Source organism: Melozone crissalis, unplaced genomic scaffold (assembly GCF_028551555.1).
Source record: "Melozone crissalis strain CALT ecotype California unplaced genomic scaffold, PUWL_Pcris_2 ptg000029l_1, whole genome shotgun sequence".
Lineage (NCBI taxonomy): Eukaryota > Metazoa > Chordata > Aves > Passeriformes > Passerellidae > Melozone > Melozone crissalis.
This window is the reverse complement of record NW_026535807.1, coordinates 18,374,155-18,393,095: the sequence shown is the minus strand read 5'-3', so window position 1 is coordinate 18,393,095 and position 18,941 is coordinate 18,374,155. Positions and strand designations below refer to the sequence as shown.

Genomic DNA, 18,941 nt, shown 5'->3' with positions numbered 1-18,941 from the left:
ACATTCCATTTTTTGTCACTGGGCAGGTAAACAGCATTTTTCCTCCCCATATTATAACCCATCAAGCAGCATAATTACATTTTAATTGACCTAAAATTGCAATTGGTTTCCTCACACCACACAACCCAAGTCACCTGTTTCCTTTAAAAATAATATTTAAACACTCAGATAAAGTTACAGTTAATTTAAGAGAATGTGTAAATCATTGTGTCAATCATTCTGTAAATGAAATACCACTGCTTAATTCTATCATTTGATCTCATAATTAATTAACATCCAAATTTCATTTGCTTACCTCAGCAGCCTGTGTCTCCTGGTGTAATAAAGTCAGACCTGTCAAGTCTTCCAAGAAGGAATGTGAAGAATTAAAAACTTTGGCTAGGAAATTAAACCCTTCTCGTTCATACTGCTCAAGGACCTGCCAAAGAAACAAACAGAGAAGAATTTCACATGTAATACCCATAATCTGATTCATCCTCATATTTGGCTCGCAAAATAAAAGCAGAATGTTTCTGAGCACTCAGAAAATGCCTGGATACTGCAAACAGGTAAAAATGACAGAGAATAAAACAATAATTTTTGCCAACTCAGTCTCTACAGTGAGGAAAGGTATCAAGAGGGAAGAGAAATCATTTAGGTATTAATTATATTAAGTATTAATTAAATAATAAGGTTAAAGTTTTCCTGCTTTAAATACATTTTTATGCCAGATGAGAGGGCAAGAAGGAAAACATATATATAATATAAAACATAATTATATGTAAAATATAATATATACAAAATAAAACATGATATGATATGATATAATACTTCTAAATATTATATTATTTCTCTAAAATATTATTCTATATATTGTATTATTATCTATATATAATATATACTATATAGTAATATTATATTTATATTAGTATATAATATATAATATAGCATTTATATGTTATAAAATATATTGTATAATAAGGTTTAAGATTTCCTGCTTTAAATACATTGTTTATGACAGATGATAGGTAAAGAAGAAGACATAAGATACATATATAATATAAAACATAATTATATAGAAAATATATATTCAAAATAAAACATAATTATATCTAATGTAATCTATATAATTATATTATCTAAATTATACTATATATAATATAATTTATATAATACACGATACCAATTATTATAATAAATGTAATATAGTATAATATAATATAGTATAGTATAATATAGCATAGTATAATATAATGTAGTATAGTATAACATAGTATAGTATAGTATAACATAGTATAACATAACATAGTATAACATAACACTAAATATTATAATATTATTTTTATATATTGTATTATTATCTACATATAATATATTTTTATAATATATTTATATTATTATATAACATATAATATAGCATGTCTATCTTATATTGTATATATATTATATAATCAGGTTTAAGATTTCCTGCTTTAAACACATTTTTTATGCCAGATGATAGGGCCAGAAGGAAAGCTTGGCTGCACAGCCATGAAAGCAGCATTTGAGCACCACAAAACACAGTAAAGCCTGTTTTAATATCAGGGCAAGGAAAGAACCATGCTGGGCCAGCCTGAAAAATTCCCTGCGAAGGTGTCCAAGCCCAACATCCCCCAGCCTCCAGAGATCCATGATTCTGAGGCTCTTGTACCTTTCTCTATTTTTCTGCTTTAATTTTCCCAGTTCAGTTGTTATTTGGACAATTTTACAAGCTCCTACAAGAACTGTGACGTTTTAGTTGATATTCCTCTCAAGGATTGAGCGTGAAGAATTTATTTCAGCTTTAGGGCAGGAGTTGCCAGGCTGATTTCAAAGCAGGGAGATGCAGATTGAGGGAAGAGAAGATAAATATCAAACATGACCCCAATCCTACACCTTTTGGGACAGCAGGCAGGCAGAAAATGGAAGGAATTGCCTGAGCAATTCCAGGATCCATTGTTTATTTTTGTTCCAAGTTCTCATCATTTCATCCAAACAGAACTTTTCCTGCAGAACTTCCAGGAGCAGAGAAGGATTTATGCAGGGATCCCAAAGCCACACATTTAAATAGAAATGAGCAGAATGTGTGACAGGGAAAGGATCACCAGGATCAGCCTGGATCCATGTTCTCATCATTTCATCCAAACAGAACTTTTCCTGCAGAACCTCAAGGAGCAGAGCAGGATTGATGCAGGAACCTCAAAACCAAACATTCAAATAGAAAGGAGCAGAATGTGTGACAGGGAAACGATCACCAGGATTCAGAAGAGGCAGTATTTTCACAAAAATGGAAATACTCCCATCAGAATTCATCAAATCACAATTTACTCTCACAACAATCTCACTCCTTCCCAGTTTAACAATTCCTAATGGTCTCAAACACCCAATTCATTGATAAAAGCGTGGGAACTTGCCCAGCCCAACAACATTCTTCAGCAAAACACATCCCATGAGCTCTTACACTGGAATTTAGGCTTGTTGAAAACCATATTTATAGTTAGCTGACAGGATTCTAAGCTTAATGATAAAAATAGACTGGGATCCTCACTCAGCTCTTCATGCAAAACTATCTAACACATAATTAGGGATCAAAAAACACAAACAAACAACTGAAACACAACTATGAAAAGATATAAAAGGTGATTATCAAACATTTGGCCCCTTTGTGACCACACTTATTTTTCTAAAATAAACAAAATTAGCCGTTCATGCTCTCTTCCTGAATCTACAGAAATTGTTCTTCATACTTTCAAGATTTATTTTGGTATAGGTGTTTGGTGTATGTGTGTGCAATGACTGATAAATATAATCATGAATTAAAAAATAAAAAAAAATATTTAAAAAAACAATATTGGGAGGATTTCTTTGTATTTTTCTTGGTTTTTTTTATTCCTGAGATAAATGAAATAACATGAGCATTCGCAATGCAATACAGAGAACTGAACAACTTCAGCATTTTTTTGAGATGTGTCCTCTCAATATTATCCACTAAATATGGTGGGATTGCACTGTGGATTTACACATTCCATGAGAATTCTGGGTTTTAAAATCCCACTCAAACAACCCAAGCGCAGCAGTCTAGAGAATCTAGAGAAATTGTTCTTCATAGGTGAAAGATTTCTTTTGCCATAGGGATTTGGTGTGTGTATGCAATGACTGATAAATATAAGCATGACTTGAAAAGGAAAAAGGATTTAAAAAAAACAATATTGGGAGCATTTATTTGTATTTTTCTTAGGTTTTTTATTCCTGAGATAAATGAAATAACACAAACATTCACAATGCAATACAGAGAACTGAACAACTTCAGCATTTTTTTGGAGATGTGTCCTCTCAGCATTACCCACTAAATACGGTGGGGATTGCACTGTGGATTTACACATTCCATGAGAATTCTGGGTTTTAAAATCCCACTAAAACAACCCAAGTGCAGCAGTCTCTTGCACAGACACCAATTTCTAAGCCTGGAGTGTGCTCACAGCCCTGCCTGTGGGAATTCTTCACCCTGGTGGGGGATTTTGGCCTTTTGGCTTTTTTCCCCCAACATTTTTGGAGGAAGCACAACTCAGATTTTTGGTGCTGCAGGACAGATGAGAATTCATGGCCCGATGAAACCATCCCCAGGCTGCACAGTGAACCTCAGCTTTATCTGAAATTATTACAGCACCTCAGAGAAACGCAGGGACAACACCACCACTGAGATATTCTGGTCTCTTCCCAGGGGCAAAAATTATTAAAAGATGCAAACCACCTTGGGCTATGCAAATATTATGAGCAGAGCAGGGAATTGAGTGCAAACTTCCTACGTACAGCTCATCCATCAAGGAGTCCTTAAACCTGGCTGGGTTTGTGATTCAGCAAACTCTGCTTTTATCCCTGCTCCCAAAAAGTGGGATTTGAGTCTGCAGTGAGGATTAATCCAAGTGCCCTTTGTGTTGTCATCAGTGTGGACAATGCCAGGAAGTCTCTCATTAGGTGCCTTTTAAAGTATTAATATCAATAAAATTAAAAAAAATTAATAAATCATTAAAGAAAAAGAAAGTAAAACAAAATGTATATATAACTACACAAATTAAAATTTACATTATATATTATTGATATATTATATTACTTTATATAATATTATCCATATATAATATTATTTTATATATTCTATTATTATTTACATATATTATATATAATATATTGTTATATTTATATAAGACAATATATATTGATATATATTGTATTATATAATATAACATATAGTATATAATAATACATTATATATACTATATACTATATAATATATCGTATATAGTATATAATATATATTATATAGTATTTATACTATATATTATTACATTATATAATACTATATTTTTATTTATTAATATTTATATATTATTTGACATACTATTTATAGATATCAGAAATTATATAAATATAAATGCTTATATAAAACCATAAGAAATTACCTTAAAACTAATATATATATTTATAAAATTAACAAAATATTAATAAGGTCACAGCTGCAGGAGTTTCAGGTACATTATTTTTATATTTTTTGTAGTGCTGCACATTAACATGACCAAATCTATTGCTAAGGAAAGATTTGAACATTTCTCTTCCCCCTGTGTGGCAGACACCTTTCATGGTGCCACAATGGCAAATTCAGGTTTGGGTAACAAATCTGAACATACACACAGGATTTTAAAAACCTAAAGCACAAGAATAAAGAACATTTTTTCCCCTAGCAGCAACCACAGAAGCCTGAAAAGCAGCATTAAAAAGTGCACTTGCTGATTCTAATTACTTGTTTTTTTACAATGAGGACAGCCTGCTGAATGGAAGTATTTGTTAAATAGTTTTAAATCCAAATTCCAGGCACATGAGCCAACAAATGTCACATCAGAGAGGCAAAAATCCACCTGCAGCAGCACATGTGCTGCCTGAGCAGGTACCACTGAAGAAAATATCCACTATAACGAAATCCTTTTGATACAGGCAGTGACTGGGTGTAGCCATGATATTTTCTGAAAAATCCCTTTGCCAGGATTTTCCTCCTGAGAAGCTGAGAGGCCTCAGGAACAAAATGTAAACATTGATTATCTGCTGCTGTGGAATGCAACAGGTGCATCTGGGATTGGTCTCATGTGGTTGTTTCTAATTAATGGCCAATCACAGTCTCACACTCTCCGGTCAGTCACAAGATTTTATTATCATTTCATTCCTTTCCTTTCAAGCCTTCTGATGAAATAATTTCTTTTATTCTTTTAGTATAGTTTTAATATATCATTTTAATATAATATATATAATAAAATAATAAATCAGCTATCTGAAACATGGAGTCAGATCCTCATCTCTTCCCTCATCCTGTGAACACCACCACAACTGGGAGAACATTTTGTCACCCTCTGAGATTTTATTTCCCAACTGAGAGGATGGAAACTTTCCAGTGGCACAAAAGGAGGAACTCCACTGCCCATATTTAACCTTTCCTCCCCAAATTCAGGAGCAGCTTTTCTCTGATAAATAGAACAGGGCACAGATTCGTTCAGCAGCCACTGACCAGCCCTCAGGAAGGAAAAAGAATGAGGCAAAATAATCTGAGATTCCTATGCCAGCAGACCACACAGAGAGTAATCACACAGGAATAAAACCAGTCTGAACAACAAATAGAGACAAAATAATTCTAAAAAATCTTTCCAGATTCAATAAGTGACTAACTTGTTGTTGCATGGAAAGGAAATTTTCTCCTATTTCATCATGTCCAGCAGAGCCCAAAGGCCCAAGGCTGGCATGAATTTGCTTTTGCACTTCTGAACAATTCCCCACCATCCTTGGGTCCCACTGAGATCCTCCCAAGGAACAGCTCTACAGGAGCAGAATACTTGAGAGATGCTATAATTTGTATTGTTGTTACAATCTGTATTGTTCTTGATCTCAAACCAGTCACTGTCTGCCCACAGATGTACAAAATCCCACCTGAACTTTTTCAGGGATAAATCCAGTCCTTCAGTGATGTGTCACTAGGCAGCAATTCATTTTCCAGGCAGAAAAAATAGCTATTAAAGCACAACAAAGAGAGCCAGAAATTCATAATTCTTGCACGCAGCCTGGCAAGCTGGAGCAGGAAAGGATTTATTAAGGAACTCTTATTTTCTCCTCACCTGCAGGTCACTTCTCAGAGCTTAGGAACTGGAAAACACCAATTCCTTCTGGATTTCCTGGCTGCTGCAAACACTGCCAGGAGAAGCCACATTTTCACAACACCTCTCCTCACATGAAATCCCTCAGGTTGATGCCACAACCTTGATTTCAGCCTCCACTTCACAGAGCTCCAGAACTGGTTTTTTTTTACACAATGGCATTTTAATAGAAAAAATCAAGATACGTGGATGCACACCATCCCATCAGGACCAAATCCAAAGCTTTCTGAGTAAATGATACCCAGTAATTCATTTCATGAGCAATCTTTTCATTCTGGCCTGTTTACTGAAGTTAAAAAAACCCCAAATCTCATGGCAGAAAGAAAAAAAATACAGGCCTGGAGTAAAAGGACTTTGCAATGGGAAACAGATGTGCAGCCTTGGTGTTATATTCTTTTTAACAGCATTCTGCACAAAGTCCTCTCAATTGCTGGGTACAGAGAGAGAATCTGGCTCCAGGATTGCTTTACAGCAGAAAAGTTAATATCTGCTTAGGCAAAAGCACAAAAACCAAGCTCCAAACCCAAAGAGCTACTGATGCAAAACTGGCTCTTGTTTTATTTCTGTCACATCAATTTCAAACTTTTTTTTACCAATGTTTACATTTGGTTTGGCTTTTCTTTTTTTTTTTTTTTTTTCGTTTTCAAAGTAGGTTCCATCTGCAGAGCTTGAACCAGTGCTGTTTACTTTCCAGGAAAAATAAAACAAGGAATGAATGCTACCAGCTGGATTATTTACACTAAAGATTTCTGGGTAATCTACCCCCAAAACAAATTCCTGGATTATATACACTAAGTAAAATTACTCAGAAATCCGCCTTAGTGTAAAAAATCCAGGAACTTGTTTTGGGGGTAAATTACTCAGAAACTTAACTCCCAAAACCAATTTCTGGATTATTTACACTAAGGCAGATTTCTGGGTAATTTACCCCCAAAACAAGTTCCTGGATTTTTTACACTAAGTCAGATTTTTTTTGTAATTTACCCCCAAATCCAAGTTCCTGCATTTTTTATACTAAATAAGATTTCTGGGTAATTTACCCCCAAAACAAGTTCCTGGATTTTTTACACTAAATCAGATTTCTTGGTAATTTACCCCCAAAACAAGTTCTTGGATTATTACACTAAATCAGATTTCTGGGTAATTTACCCCCAAAACAAATTCATGGATTATTAATAGTAAATAAAATTTCTGGGGAATTTACCCCCAAAACAAGTTCCTGGATTTTTTACACTAAATCAGATTTTTGGGTAATTTAGCCCCAAAACAAGCTCCTGGATTTTTTACACTAAAGATTTCTGGATGATTTACCTCCAAAACAAGATCCTGGATTACTTACACTAAAAATTTCTGAGCAATTTACCCCCCAAATAAATTCCTGGATTATTTACACTAAAGTAATTTTTGGGTAATTTAGCCCCCAAGATTTTTGGGTAATTTAGCTCCCAAAACCAAGTCCCTGGATTTTTTACATTAAATAAGATTTCTGGGTGATTGAGCCCCCAGAACAAATCCCTGGATTATTTACACTAAATCAGATTTCTGGGTAATTTACCCCCAAAACAAGTTCCTGGATTATTTACACTAAAGATTTCTGGGTCATTTACCCCCTAAATCAGTTCCTGGATTATTTACACTAAATCAGATTTCTGGGTAATTTACCCCCCAAACAAGTTCCTGGATTTAAACACTTCCCTCCCTCAAAGGGGGCAGGTACTTCACTAAACATTTCAGAGTCCCAAAAAATCTCAATATTCAAGGCTCTGTTTAGAAATTGGATAGGTGTGGATATATTTTTACACACTGTTAACTCCCTGGTTATCACAGGCCAGGCAGCAAGGATAGAAAATCACTGTTCACCTGCTGAAAACATATTTGGAAAATAAGACAGATGTGAAAAAGTCTTGCCAGCTCCATTCCTCCAAATTCTATGTATCTGCTGTTAAAAGAGCAATTTAATGAAAATTTTATGCTGTGAAGAATCCTCCTGAATGAGAAGAGAACCAGCTGAGCCACTGAGTTAATATTCAGAATTTTATCACACAACCCATAATTCTGGTTTCCTTAAAAAATCCTCTGTTCCAGACTCTTTCCTTTTCACAAAGTTCCCAATTTTTATTTTATTGCCATCTGATCCTAAAAAGTCGTCAAGGAAAGTCTAACAAGGTGATGCTGTAACACAGCTATGAAAAAGAAAGCAATAAAATTGCACTTTTGTGAGGATCATGGAATGACTTTTCAGGCCCTTTCAGTTCATGGGTTTGGAACAGGAAACTTTGAGAATTTTACATGAGAAAAAAGAGAATACTCCAAAAATTACCTCAAATGGAATTACCTAAAACTTGTGCATTCACTTATGATTAAGTCTGGGAACAAAGTTCTGCAGAAAGCTGTGCTCCAGGTGTGCACTGAACAAGGCCAACACTGGAAATTCAGAAACCACGAGACAAAAATGGCAAAATTTTGGGCTCAGGTCCAAATAATGAAATCACCCTCTGCACACACACAGTTCTCGCCTTTCCTCCCCATCATCAGCATTAAAAATGAAAGCAAATCAGTATAAAAGCTTAACTAATCCAAGTACAACGTGCTGAAAAATCATTTAAGGAAGAGATTGTTGTTTTAATTCAGAGTAGGAGAGGGGTGATACAAATGAGCTTTGCCTGTTGCTATTTCCTACCCTGATTTTGAACTGCAAGGGGCAGAAAATGGAGAATTAACTCACTGAACAATCAGCTCTCAAAGGTCTCAGGAGGTTTTTTTTTAGCTTGGGATTTTTCAGTTTCTTTTGAATCACGAAAAGGAGGAAAGTAGAGCTCTGAGAAATTTAAGAAATGCCAGTTTAAGCATGGCCTTGTCAACATTTAGTTCTTGGGAGATGTATGCATTGTTTTTTGGAATAATCTTATTGTGCTTCATCAAGTAGCCATTTTCTCTGATAATATTTGACAAGTAAAACTGCAAGATTTTGATTTAAGATTTTAAATCTTAAGATTTTAAGATTTAAGTTTTTCAAGACAGCTGCTCTTTACTTTCTTAAATATTTTTCACAACTTATTTCAAATGCAGCAGCATCCCCAGATGTCAGTCAGTCTAAGGGGGTTTCATTGCACAGCACACAAGCTGAAAGCATTCCCTGCCTGAAAACAGGAGTGTAGAGATGTGAAAAGAAGCAAAAGGACCTAGAGAAAAATTAACATATCTAATTTAGAGAGTGAAAAAGAGGCACAAAAGGGGTTTTTGGTAGCCAGCTCCATCAGATCCTGGTCCTGACCTCCCTGAGCATGTGGGTACATCCCTCAGTCCCTTCACTCCACGTTTTCCACAGGATGGATGTTTCCAACTTGGATGCTTACAACTTCATTTATTCCCACTCTGCTGCCTGTGCTGAGCTCATCAGCAGCCCCAGCTCCTTCTGGCATCGCTCACCCTCTGCAGAGATCCCTCATCCCTCCCTAATAATGGGGAATAGAAAGCACTAGGCTGCAAAAATGCAAAAATCTTATGGAATTAAAAAAGAACAGCTACAAATGCTCATACCCAGCAAAATAAACAACTGATCATTTGAGTTCCAGAAGGGTGGAATCCTAGAGAATGAGGGTTGGAATTGATGGTGGGATGAACAGCATCATCATCATCATCACTTCAGCACCACACATTGGATATTCCTGAGTTTTAATCCAGTTTTCAGTGTTATCCAAGTTGGTTTTTGCAGTTATTCAAGCCAAAGTATTTTGAGTTTTAACTGACAGAAAAAGAATTGTGTAACAACTTCACAGAGAGATGACAAGACAGCACAGATTATCTCTAATATAAGTAATTAAAAATTATATTGTAGGCATAGGTAGATATTGAATATGTCAATATTACAAACTGCAGTGATGCTGTTTTTTTCCTCATTGATAGTCCTTTACTTTTTCCTAATTGTAGTTAGGATTTCACTGAATTGGAAGAAGAAATTCTGGGAAAAATCCCAAATGAGACCCACACAATTTCATTTAAATGTAACAGAAATACCATCTGTCAGAAATTATTCTATTGCCTGAAACAATGGCAGGTTTCCTCTCTCCTTTAAACCCTACTATTCTGAAATTTAAATATAACAAGGAGAAAATTCATTTTTATTCATTTCTAAGAGGTGTCCTACATAGAACTCAGGATGCTGAAAATGTGCCTGGCTGTATTAACAATTAATTCGTCAAATCTCAATAAAATCTATCCAGTAGTAATTTGTACAGATTCTTGTCAAATGCTCACATATATAAATTCAGGAAATAAGGAAAGTTACATGTGGGCTCTGTTTCACTGACTTCACAGCACAGCTACAGATAAAACATTCTTTTCATTTTTGAAATGTTCATTCCTGAAGGACAAACATTTCTCCCCGTTTCCTTCATCAATTCTGGAAGCTCTGCAAATGATATTTTCTTTTTTTTCTTAGCACAGGAACCACCAAGGCTTTTTCCCCTCATGACTTTTACATTCACACAATACTTGACTTGAGAACTGTCAATGGTAATGTAAAAATGTATAATATAAAGATGTGTATAATATAAAGATGTGTATAACATAAAGATGTGTATAACATAAAAAATATTTGAAGGAGTTTCATTGACAGATCATCCATTGCTACTGGGAGAAAGCAAAGAAGAATGTCTTAGCGCAGTCAGGGTAAATCTGAAGGGCCTGGAATCAAAAAATCAAAATTATCTCAACCGAAAAGCATCAGTGAGAGAGGGAATCTTGCAGGTTGCTGTCATAAGTGATCACAACAATTTCAAATAAAAATGCAGGCCCAGCAGTGAGCGGAGGAGAACAATGAGAGCATTGTTGAGGCTCCACGATGACACATTTCCAAACTGAAACACTCATAAATAACTTACACAACCCTAGCGCTCGGTAAATGTCACAGCAAAAGGGTCTCATGTATTCCTGAGATGGCAAAAAGGGAAAACATCTGCAAGGGCAGGGGAATATCCTGAAAGAAATTCTAATAATGCCAACAAGGCCATCCCTGATCCCTTTGTGACATGCAGTGAAACTGAGAAACATCCAACAGGAACTCAGAGGGTAAAAAGGGGTAAAAAAACCCTTTCAGCAGCTCCAGCTCCCAGCAAATGGAGGAGAAAGTTGGGAAAGAACTGGAAAATCAGCAGAGAACATTGAGCTGATTTTGGTACATTTTATAGTGGCGGTGGTTCCACATGTACATGACTGTAGTAGGGGAAGGAGAAATCTCTAAAAGGAGAAAAGTCAGATTTCCAGCACATGGGTGCTCAATTTTAACTCTGGAAGAAATGTGAGCTATGGGGAAAAACAGAGGGTTTCTACATCTTTATATCCAGGTTGCTTGGTGGCAATTATCTTTTGTGACATTAAACTCTGCATCTGTGGGGTCTCCTCATTCATTCCATGATACACAAGAAGGGGAGCAATGAATGGAAACATTCATTGCCCTCATTAAAATAGAAACATTTGCAGTTCTGCAATAAAATTCTTTTTAATCCTTTTTTAAATTTTAAAATACATATTTCAACATTCATGATTTAAGGCTTTAACCAGTTTTCTAATCAGATCTGTTTTCCAAGGAATTGCAACACTTCTCACCACAACATAATGAGCAAACAGCCTCATTTTGTTCCCAACAGGGTAAACAGGTTAATTAGCCCAGTCAGTAATTAGCTAAATGTTCTCTCCTGTAAGTAAAGCAGTTGTTACAAATTAATATCTGTGGGAAATGGATTTGTAGAGTTTCAGGGCCTGATAGAAGGTTTACACAGTGTGTATTTCTATGTAAACTTTGAGACAAGAAATGCTGATTTAGAAATAATATGGAGTAGGACAGATATTGGTGAGAGAGAAATGGAGCTAGAAAAAAGTTTCAAAGGAAGGCTCTGTAAATAAGGTTAGATACTTTAGAGAAACAGAACTATGAAAGATGCATTGTAGTAAGACTGATGAGTTGTTTTAGATTATTAGTTTTAAGGCATCTATAGTATGGTGTGGTAAAAAGCTGATAGGCCAAGAAATGCTTATTGTGTTTTGTAATTAAGAAAAAGTTAACTTCTGATTGTGATAGTATGAATTATAACATCTGTATTGTCTCACCCTTCAAATTACTGAAAAAGGAACAAAGGATTTTAAAATACCTTTCAGTTGCCCCATCTCTGGGTCAGAAAAAAGTATTGTCTGACAAATATGCATCCTAATATTGCCTGACAAATATCCATCCTAAATATTACCTGACAAATATCCATCCAGATATTGTCCGACAAATATCCATTCAAATGGAAAATATCCATCCTAAATATTGCCTGACAAATATCCATCTAAATATTGCCTGACAAATATCCATCCTAAATATTGCATGAAAAAATCCACCCAAATATTGCCTGACAAATATCCATCCAGACATTGTCTGACAAATATCCATCCTAAATATTACCTGACAAATATCCATCCTAAATATCCATCCTAAATATTGCCTGACAAATATCCATCCAAAATATTGCCTGACAAATATCCATCCTAAATATTGTCTGACAAATATCCATCCTAAATATTGCCTGATAAATATCCATCCTAAATATTGCCTGACAAATATCCATCCTAAATATTGCCTGACAAATATCCATCCTAAATATTGCCTGACAAATATCCATCCTAAATATTGCCTGACAAATATCCATCCTAAATATTGCCTGACAAATATCCATCCTAAATATTGCCTGACAAATATCCATCCTAAATATTGCCTGATAAATATCCATCCTAAATATTGCCTGACAAATATCCATCCTAAATATTGCCTGACAAATATCCATCCTAAAGAGCTCTGGAGTCTCCCTTGCTGGTGCCAGAACAAGTTTGGCTCCAGAAGAGCTCTCAGTGCTCTCCCAGTGCCCTGAGCCCTGACAGGGATATTTGACATTCCAGCACAGCTCCTGCAGGAGCAGTATAAGACAGAGGGGGAATCGTACAGGGAAAAATTGGCCCAGAATAAAAATAGATTGGTTTCCTGCTGTGAGCATCCCAAAATTCCTGAACAATTGTCTACAGGAAGCTTCTCTGGCACGTGGCCTGGGCAGGACAGTTCTGGTAGGGAAATTTGGCTGCTTGCATGTCTGGCCTCTGCAGCTTCTACAGCAGAGAAATGAAGGAATGAGTGAGTCCAAATGAAAAGAACTCAAATCTCCAAACATTCAGATCAGCAGCTTCTCCTGAGTCCTCCTGGATGGCTTCATGCTGTACTGGAATTCTTCTAAAATTCCTAATTCATTCATTTTGTGCTTTAAGAGTTACAGAGAGCTCAAGGAGGAGAATGCTGACAAAAGAAAACCACAGTGCCAGCAAATTCAATTCTATCTGTGCTGAAAGCCTGAACCTCCAGTCATTCTGACACGGAGCAGGATGAAATCCTAAATTACCTTATTACAAAACAAACCCTCGCACAACAAACCAACACAGAGACTACAATGAAATCATAATTGGATTTGTCATTTCAAAGCATCAGCATCAGATTTCCACATAATGTAGGGTGACATATTCTTATGCTAATAAATAAAGTTAGCAAAGTAAACAAAGGCTGTGTTTCTACTGTAAGGAAATCTGTGAGCCAATGGAGCAACCTTTTCAGCACACAAGAAATTCAATCCCCAAACCACATGAAAAGTGATCTCTCTGGGAATAGCACAGCTGCTAAAATCCAAGGCACTTTTTATTAAATCATCAAGTCTGTTTATGTAAAATGAAGCTCTCTTAAAATGACCTCCAAGAGGAAATGATTTGCTAAGGAAAAATTGATCCCTGCATTGAATTCATCTGTGTGGATGTACATTTTTATTGTTTTTACATGGCAGGGTTTCCTGAATTGGAGATAAGGAGAAAATGAGAGGAAAACTAAAAGAAAAAAGCTGCATTAAACAGTTTAAACTCTCCACCATCAAGGTTTCAGCTACTGCTCTTCAACAGGGGAGATCCAACTGCTGTTTATTTTTAGAAACACCCAACTTTAGTGCTTCAACTTTGGAAGAGAAAATGCACATTGAGAGTCCTTCAAAACTTGTCAGATGTACCCAGATAGCCCAGAGGGGAAAAAAGGATCACTGGAGAAGAATTATTATGCAAGTTCTCCAGAAATTGCCCCATTATTGTATGATTGTTCTTTGGAAGGAGGATGAGGACAGTGAAAGGAGCAAAAAGAACTTTCTGCAAGCACTTCCTCAAGGTACAGGAGGGTGAAACAAACTCATGGCACTCCAAGCACTTCAAAACATGAGGCAAAAACCCTCTGAATCTCCCTGCTGAGAGATCCCAGGGAAAACTTCTGGAAGTCTGCACTCCACAGCCAGAAAAAACTCGCCAGAGGGAAATTTGGAAAGCCACAGGAGAGGGAAACAATGCAAGAGCTGCCCCAGAGAGCCAAGAAACAGCTGGGAACTCTGAAGTGACTCAGGACTGGCAGCACCAGCAGCAAAATGAACAATCTGCTCAAGAAAGAAATGGTAAGAAGCAATTTTTTCCCCTCAATTGTTCATTATTTGTCTGTTTTGTATCACAAACTTGAAATTTCAACAGTTTTGCCTGTTTGGAAAGACATTAAGCTGCTTGGATTCTTCAGCTGATGGCAGCATTTATGTGGGGATAAAAAAAAATGCATCATGCTAAGAGGTGATGCCAAAGAAATTTAGAAAACAGCTAAACAAAAAGGTTATGAGGGAAAAAGAACTTTTAGCTGAAGTGGGAACAGATTCCAAGTCAGAAAATGTCAGAAAGTTCCCCAAAATTGACCTAGAAATATAAAAATAATAGAAAGCACAAACTCAGCCTTACCTTGGCTGAACAGGCTGTGCACTTATCAAATGCCAGGCTGACTGGAAGAACATTATCAAATCTGGATAAAAATCCTCGGATCTAGAAGATGAAAAAAAAAAAATCACATTACTATTTTAAACATTTCCAAAATTCAACATGAACTGGACACATACATTCCATAAAAAGAACATCTATCATTCTAACAGTCCTTCCCAGTAAAACTTGTAGTGAATTTTCTTTTCTGTACAAATAATGGCACAATAAATGCAGCATCACTTCACTAGAAATAGAGGCACAGCACCATCTGCAGTTGGACTTTTCTGACTGCAAAGTTCCATGAAAAAAAAAAAATCATGGTGTTACAGCTTAAACACATTTTTTCCCCATCTCTATAACCTAGAGTCTAACACTTAACTGCTGTGCATTCCTCAGTTATGATGTTAATACGATATTATTGAGAGGCAATTTTAAAATTTCAGACCTCTATTTCTGCTAACAGAGGGAGCTCTGAAAACACTTTGCAGCAGTGTTTGATCACACCAGTTGGGAACTCTTTGGAGTATTGATCATCCTTTTTATTCTGTTTATCACAATGAAGAGGTGTCACCAGGAACAGAACTTCAGTAACACTACAATATTAATAATAATACCCCAATTTTGAAATTTTGAAGCTGAATTTTTGAAAAACTGTTAACATGTTTGAAAGTGGAATTTGGGTTGAGATGAAGAAAAAAGTGCTGTATGGTACCAAAACAATGTGAAGACTTCGTGATAACAATAATAAATAATTAAAATATTATTAAATAAAATTATTATTAAATATTTGATATTATTATATAAATATTATTAAAATACTATTAAATAAAAATAAATAGAATTATTAAAAATAATTAAAATAAGCCAATTAACATAATAATTGGGAGTTGGCAGATTTGAATTGTTTTCAAACACTGAAGAGATTCAAAATGTGGGCTTCAAGATGCTCATATTGGCAGCTGTGATGGAGAAAAGAAAATTCAGAAATTGCTTTATTCACATGATTTCTGCTCCAACTTCCTGCTCTCAACAAATTTCTGCTCAATGTGTAGCAGGAATTTTGTGTCCATGAGCAGCACAAACACAATGCCAGGAACACCCTGCCTGGCCTGTGTGATGGGTTAATATTATTGATATTTATTTTTTAATAAACATGGAGACCCAGTCCTCTGGGAAATAGAATCAGCATTTTTTTAAGGAGACAACACCACTGATGATCAGTTCCCAGCTCTTCAACAAAAACGTTTTATCACCAATGATTTACCTGGTGAGGAACAAGCCCAAGAGAAGTGGGTGGCTCATTCATTCTGTCATCACTGCTGCTGGCCACAGCATAACCACTGCCAAAAACACAACAGGGGAAATTAGAGCAAGACTGCACACTCAGAATTTCCAGGCAGCTTCCAGACATTTTGCTACAGATTAGAGTGAGTCAAGGAATCTGTGTGGAAAGTCTGTTTCATAGGAATCAAGACTCAGCATGATAAATATATATAAAAATCAGTCTGAGACTCAGCTGCAACTCCTAATCACTTCTTCTCTTCCAGGTTTTAAAGAGAGGAAACAAGCCTCATGTTCAGGGTGCAGAATTCCAGAGTAATTTCTGCGTCCCACTCACTGAGTTTTAAATAATATTTACAACACAGGGCTTACCTTTAAACCCTTCCTGTGCCTGCCATAACTTACAACAGCTCCTCATCGCAGGGAAAGGGAAAAAAAAGGAAAAGGAAGAAAAAAGGGGGAAAAAAGGGGGAAAGAGGGGAAAAAGGGGATAAAAAGGGAGGAAAAAAAGAGGTGGGAAAAGGGGGGGGGGGAAGGAAATGGGGGGAAAAGAAAGGAAAGGGGGGGAAAAAGAAGGAAAGGGGGGAAAAAGAAGGAAAGGGGGGAAAAAGAAAGGAAAGGGGGGGAAAAGAAAGGAAAGGGGGAAAAGGGAAAGAGGGAAAAGGGAAAGGCAAAGCAAATCCAAGATTTCTAATAGCCACATTTTCTTCTTTAGAAAGATTCCTGATACTTTTCTGAGGTTAAATTCAGAGACAGAAGAAAAACTTAAGACTTGATGAAACATTTCCCTCCAACACTGCACACTGCATTCATTTACAGACACCACCCCTGACAGAATTGTCCTTCTTGAGGTGTAACTCCCTCTCCTCACTACAGATTCTGTTAGATTGGTGCGATTTCCCAGAGAACAGCAATGGCTCACCCTTCTGGATGCTGCAGCACAGAAACCATGAGCTCCACTGCCAGGGCTCCAGCCACCATGGCCAGCCCAGGCCTGCTGACCGTGCACTGCTGGTCCAGAGTCCGATCCCTGGTGGACTACAAACACAGACAACCCTGAAGGGAGGGCAGAATAACTCCAAAGGAACCAGCTGCCCTGTGCAAAACACCTCTAGTGCGGTCAAATTCACATCTGTGACCTTCCAAATAAAAACCTGCTATTTCTTTAACTCATGTGCATCAACAAGGTGCAGATCCCTTGAGGAAACACCATTAAAAATTCAAATAGCAATTCAAATTGCAACAAAAGAGAGATTTAATCACTGTTGGCATAAGGTTCTACTCACATCCCCTGGTGCCACAACATCATTGCAAAAGTAGCAGATCCCTTTAGGAAACGCCATTAAAACCAAATAAAAATTCAAGTTGCAACAAAAGAGAGATATATAATATATAATAGATAATAGAGAGATACATAATAGAGAGATATATAAAATATAAAATATATAATATAATCACAGTTTGCATAAAGTTCTATGCACATCCCCTGGTGCCACAACACCATTGCAGAAGTAGCAGATCCCTTTAGGAAATGCCATTAAAACCAAATAAAAATTCGAGTTGCAACAAAAGAGAGATATATAATATATAATATATAATATATAATATATAATATATAATCACCATTTGCATAAAGTTCTGCTCACATCCCCTGGTGCCACAACACCATTGCAGAAGTAGCAGATCCCTTTAGGAAATGCCATTAAAACCAAATAAAAATTCGAGTTGCAACAAAAGAGAGATATATAATATATAATAGAGAGATATATAGTATATAATATATAATTAATATATAATACATAATATATCATATATTATATATAATATATAATCACTGTTTGCATAAAGTTCTACTCACATCCCCTGGTGCCACAACACCATTGCAGAAGTAGCAGTTCCCTTTAGGAAATGCCCTTAAAACCAAATATAAATAAATGCAACAATAGAGAGATATATAATATATAATAGATATAATAGATATATATCTCTATTACATAATATATAATATACATATTATATATTATATACTCTATATATTGTATAATATACCCTATATATAATATATATAATATATATTATAGAATATACTCTATATATATGTTCTACTCACATCCCCTGGTGCCACAACATCGTTGCAGAAGTAGCAGCCCAGTTTGTAGCCAGGGATATTTGAGAACAGTGAGGATCCCAGCAGATCAGAAGGAGCAGAGGTGTTGCTGAAATGTGAATCACCAGCACATTCTTGCTGTTTTGGTTTCTTCAGGCCGTGTCTCATAACAACAAAAGTGTCAAATCCCAAGGCAGCATTGATGACCAACTGTGAACAATAAAGAGAGAACAACAGATTTTAAGTGAGCCAAAAAGGGAGGGGAAGAAAAAAGCAGCCTTGAGGTTTTTATTCACTAAAAATGCCAAAAAACCCCACAGGCTGTAGATGGATGAGCAACCCATTAACTGCATATTTACCACCTTTGCCATAAACAACAGAGCTTCTGAAAGGTGCAGAATTCCAGCTGTCAAGCCTTTAAAAAAAACCAAAACCAAAATAAAAGTCTGTTTCAGAAAGTCACAAGGCCTTGTCCTTTTCTGTGCCTTTCAGGGCAATCTGATCCCAATGAATGA

The 18,941-nt window shown here is 36.0% G+C and overlaps 1 protein-coding gene across 1 annotated transcript in view; it reads right to left on the bottom strand.

Annotated features, from left to right (window-relative positions):
* Positions 1-18,941, bottom strand: part of ATG7 (autophagy related 7) — a 94,375-nt gene that overhangs the window by 60,224 nt on the left and 15,210 nt on the right. Inside the window, exons 13-17 of the mRNA XM_054281308.1 lie at positions 18,430-18,636; positions 17,242-17,357; positions 16,303-16,378; positions 15,021-15,101; positions 296-418 (exon numbers count right to left, since the gene is read on the bottom strand). Coding sequence (XP_054137283.1) covers positions 296-418; positions 15,021-15,101; positions 16,303-16,378; positions 17,242-17,357; positions 18,430-18,636 — 603 coding nt within the window. The remainder of the gene's footprint in view (positions 1-295; positions 419-15,020; positions 15,102-16,302; positions 16,379-17,241; positions 17,358-18,429; positions 18,637-18,941) is intronic.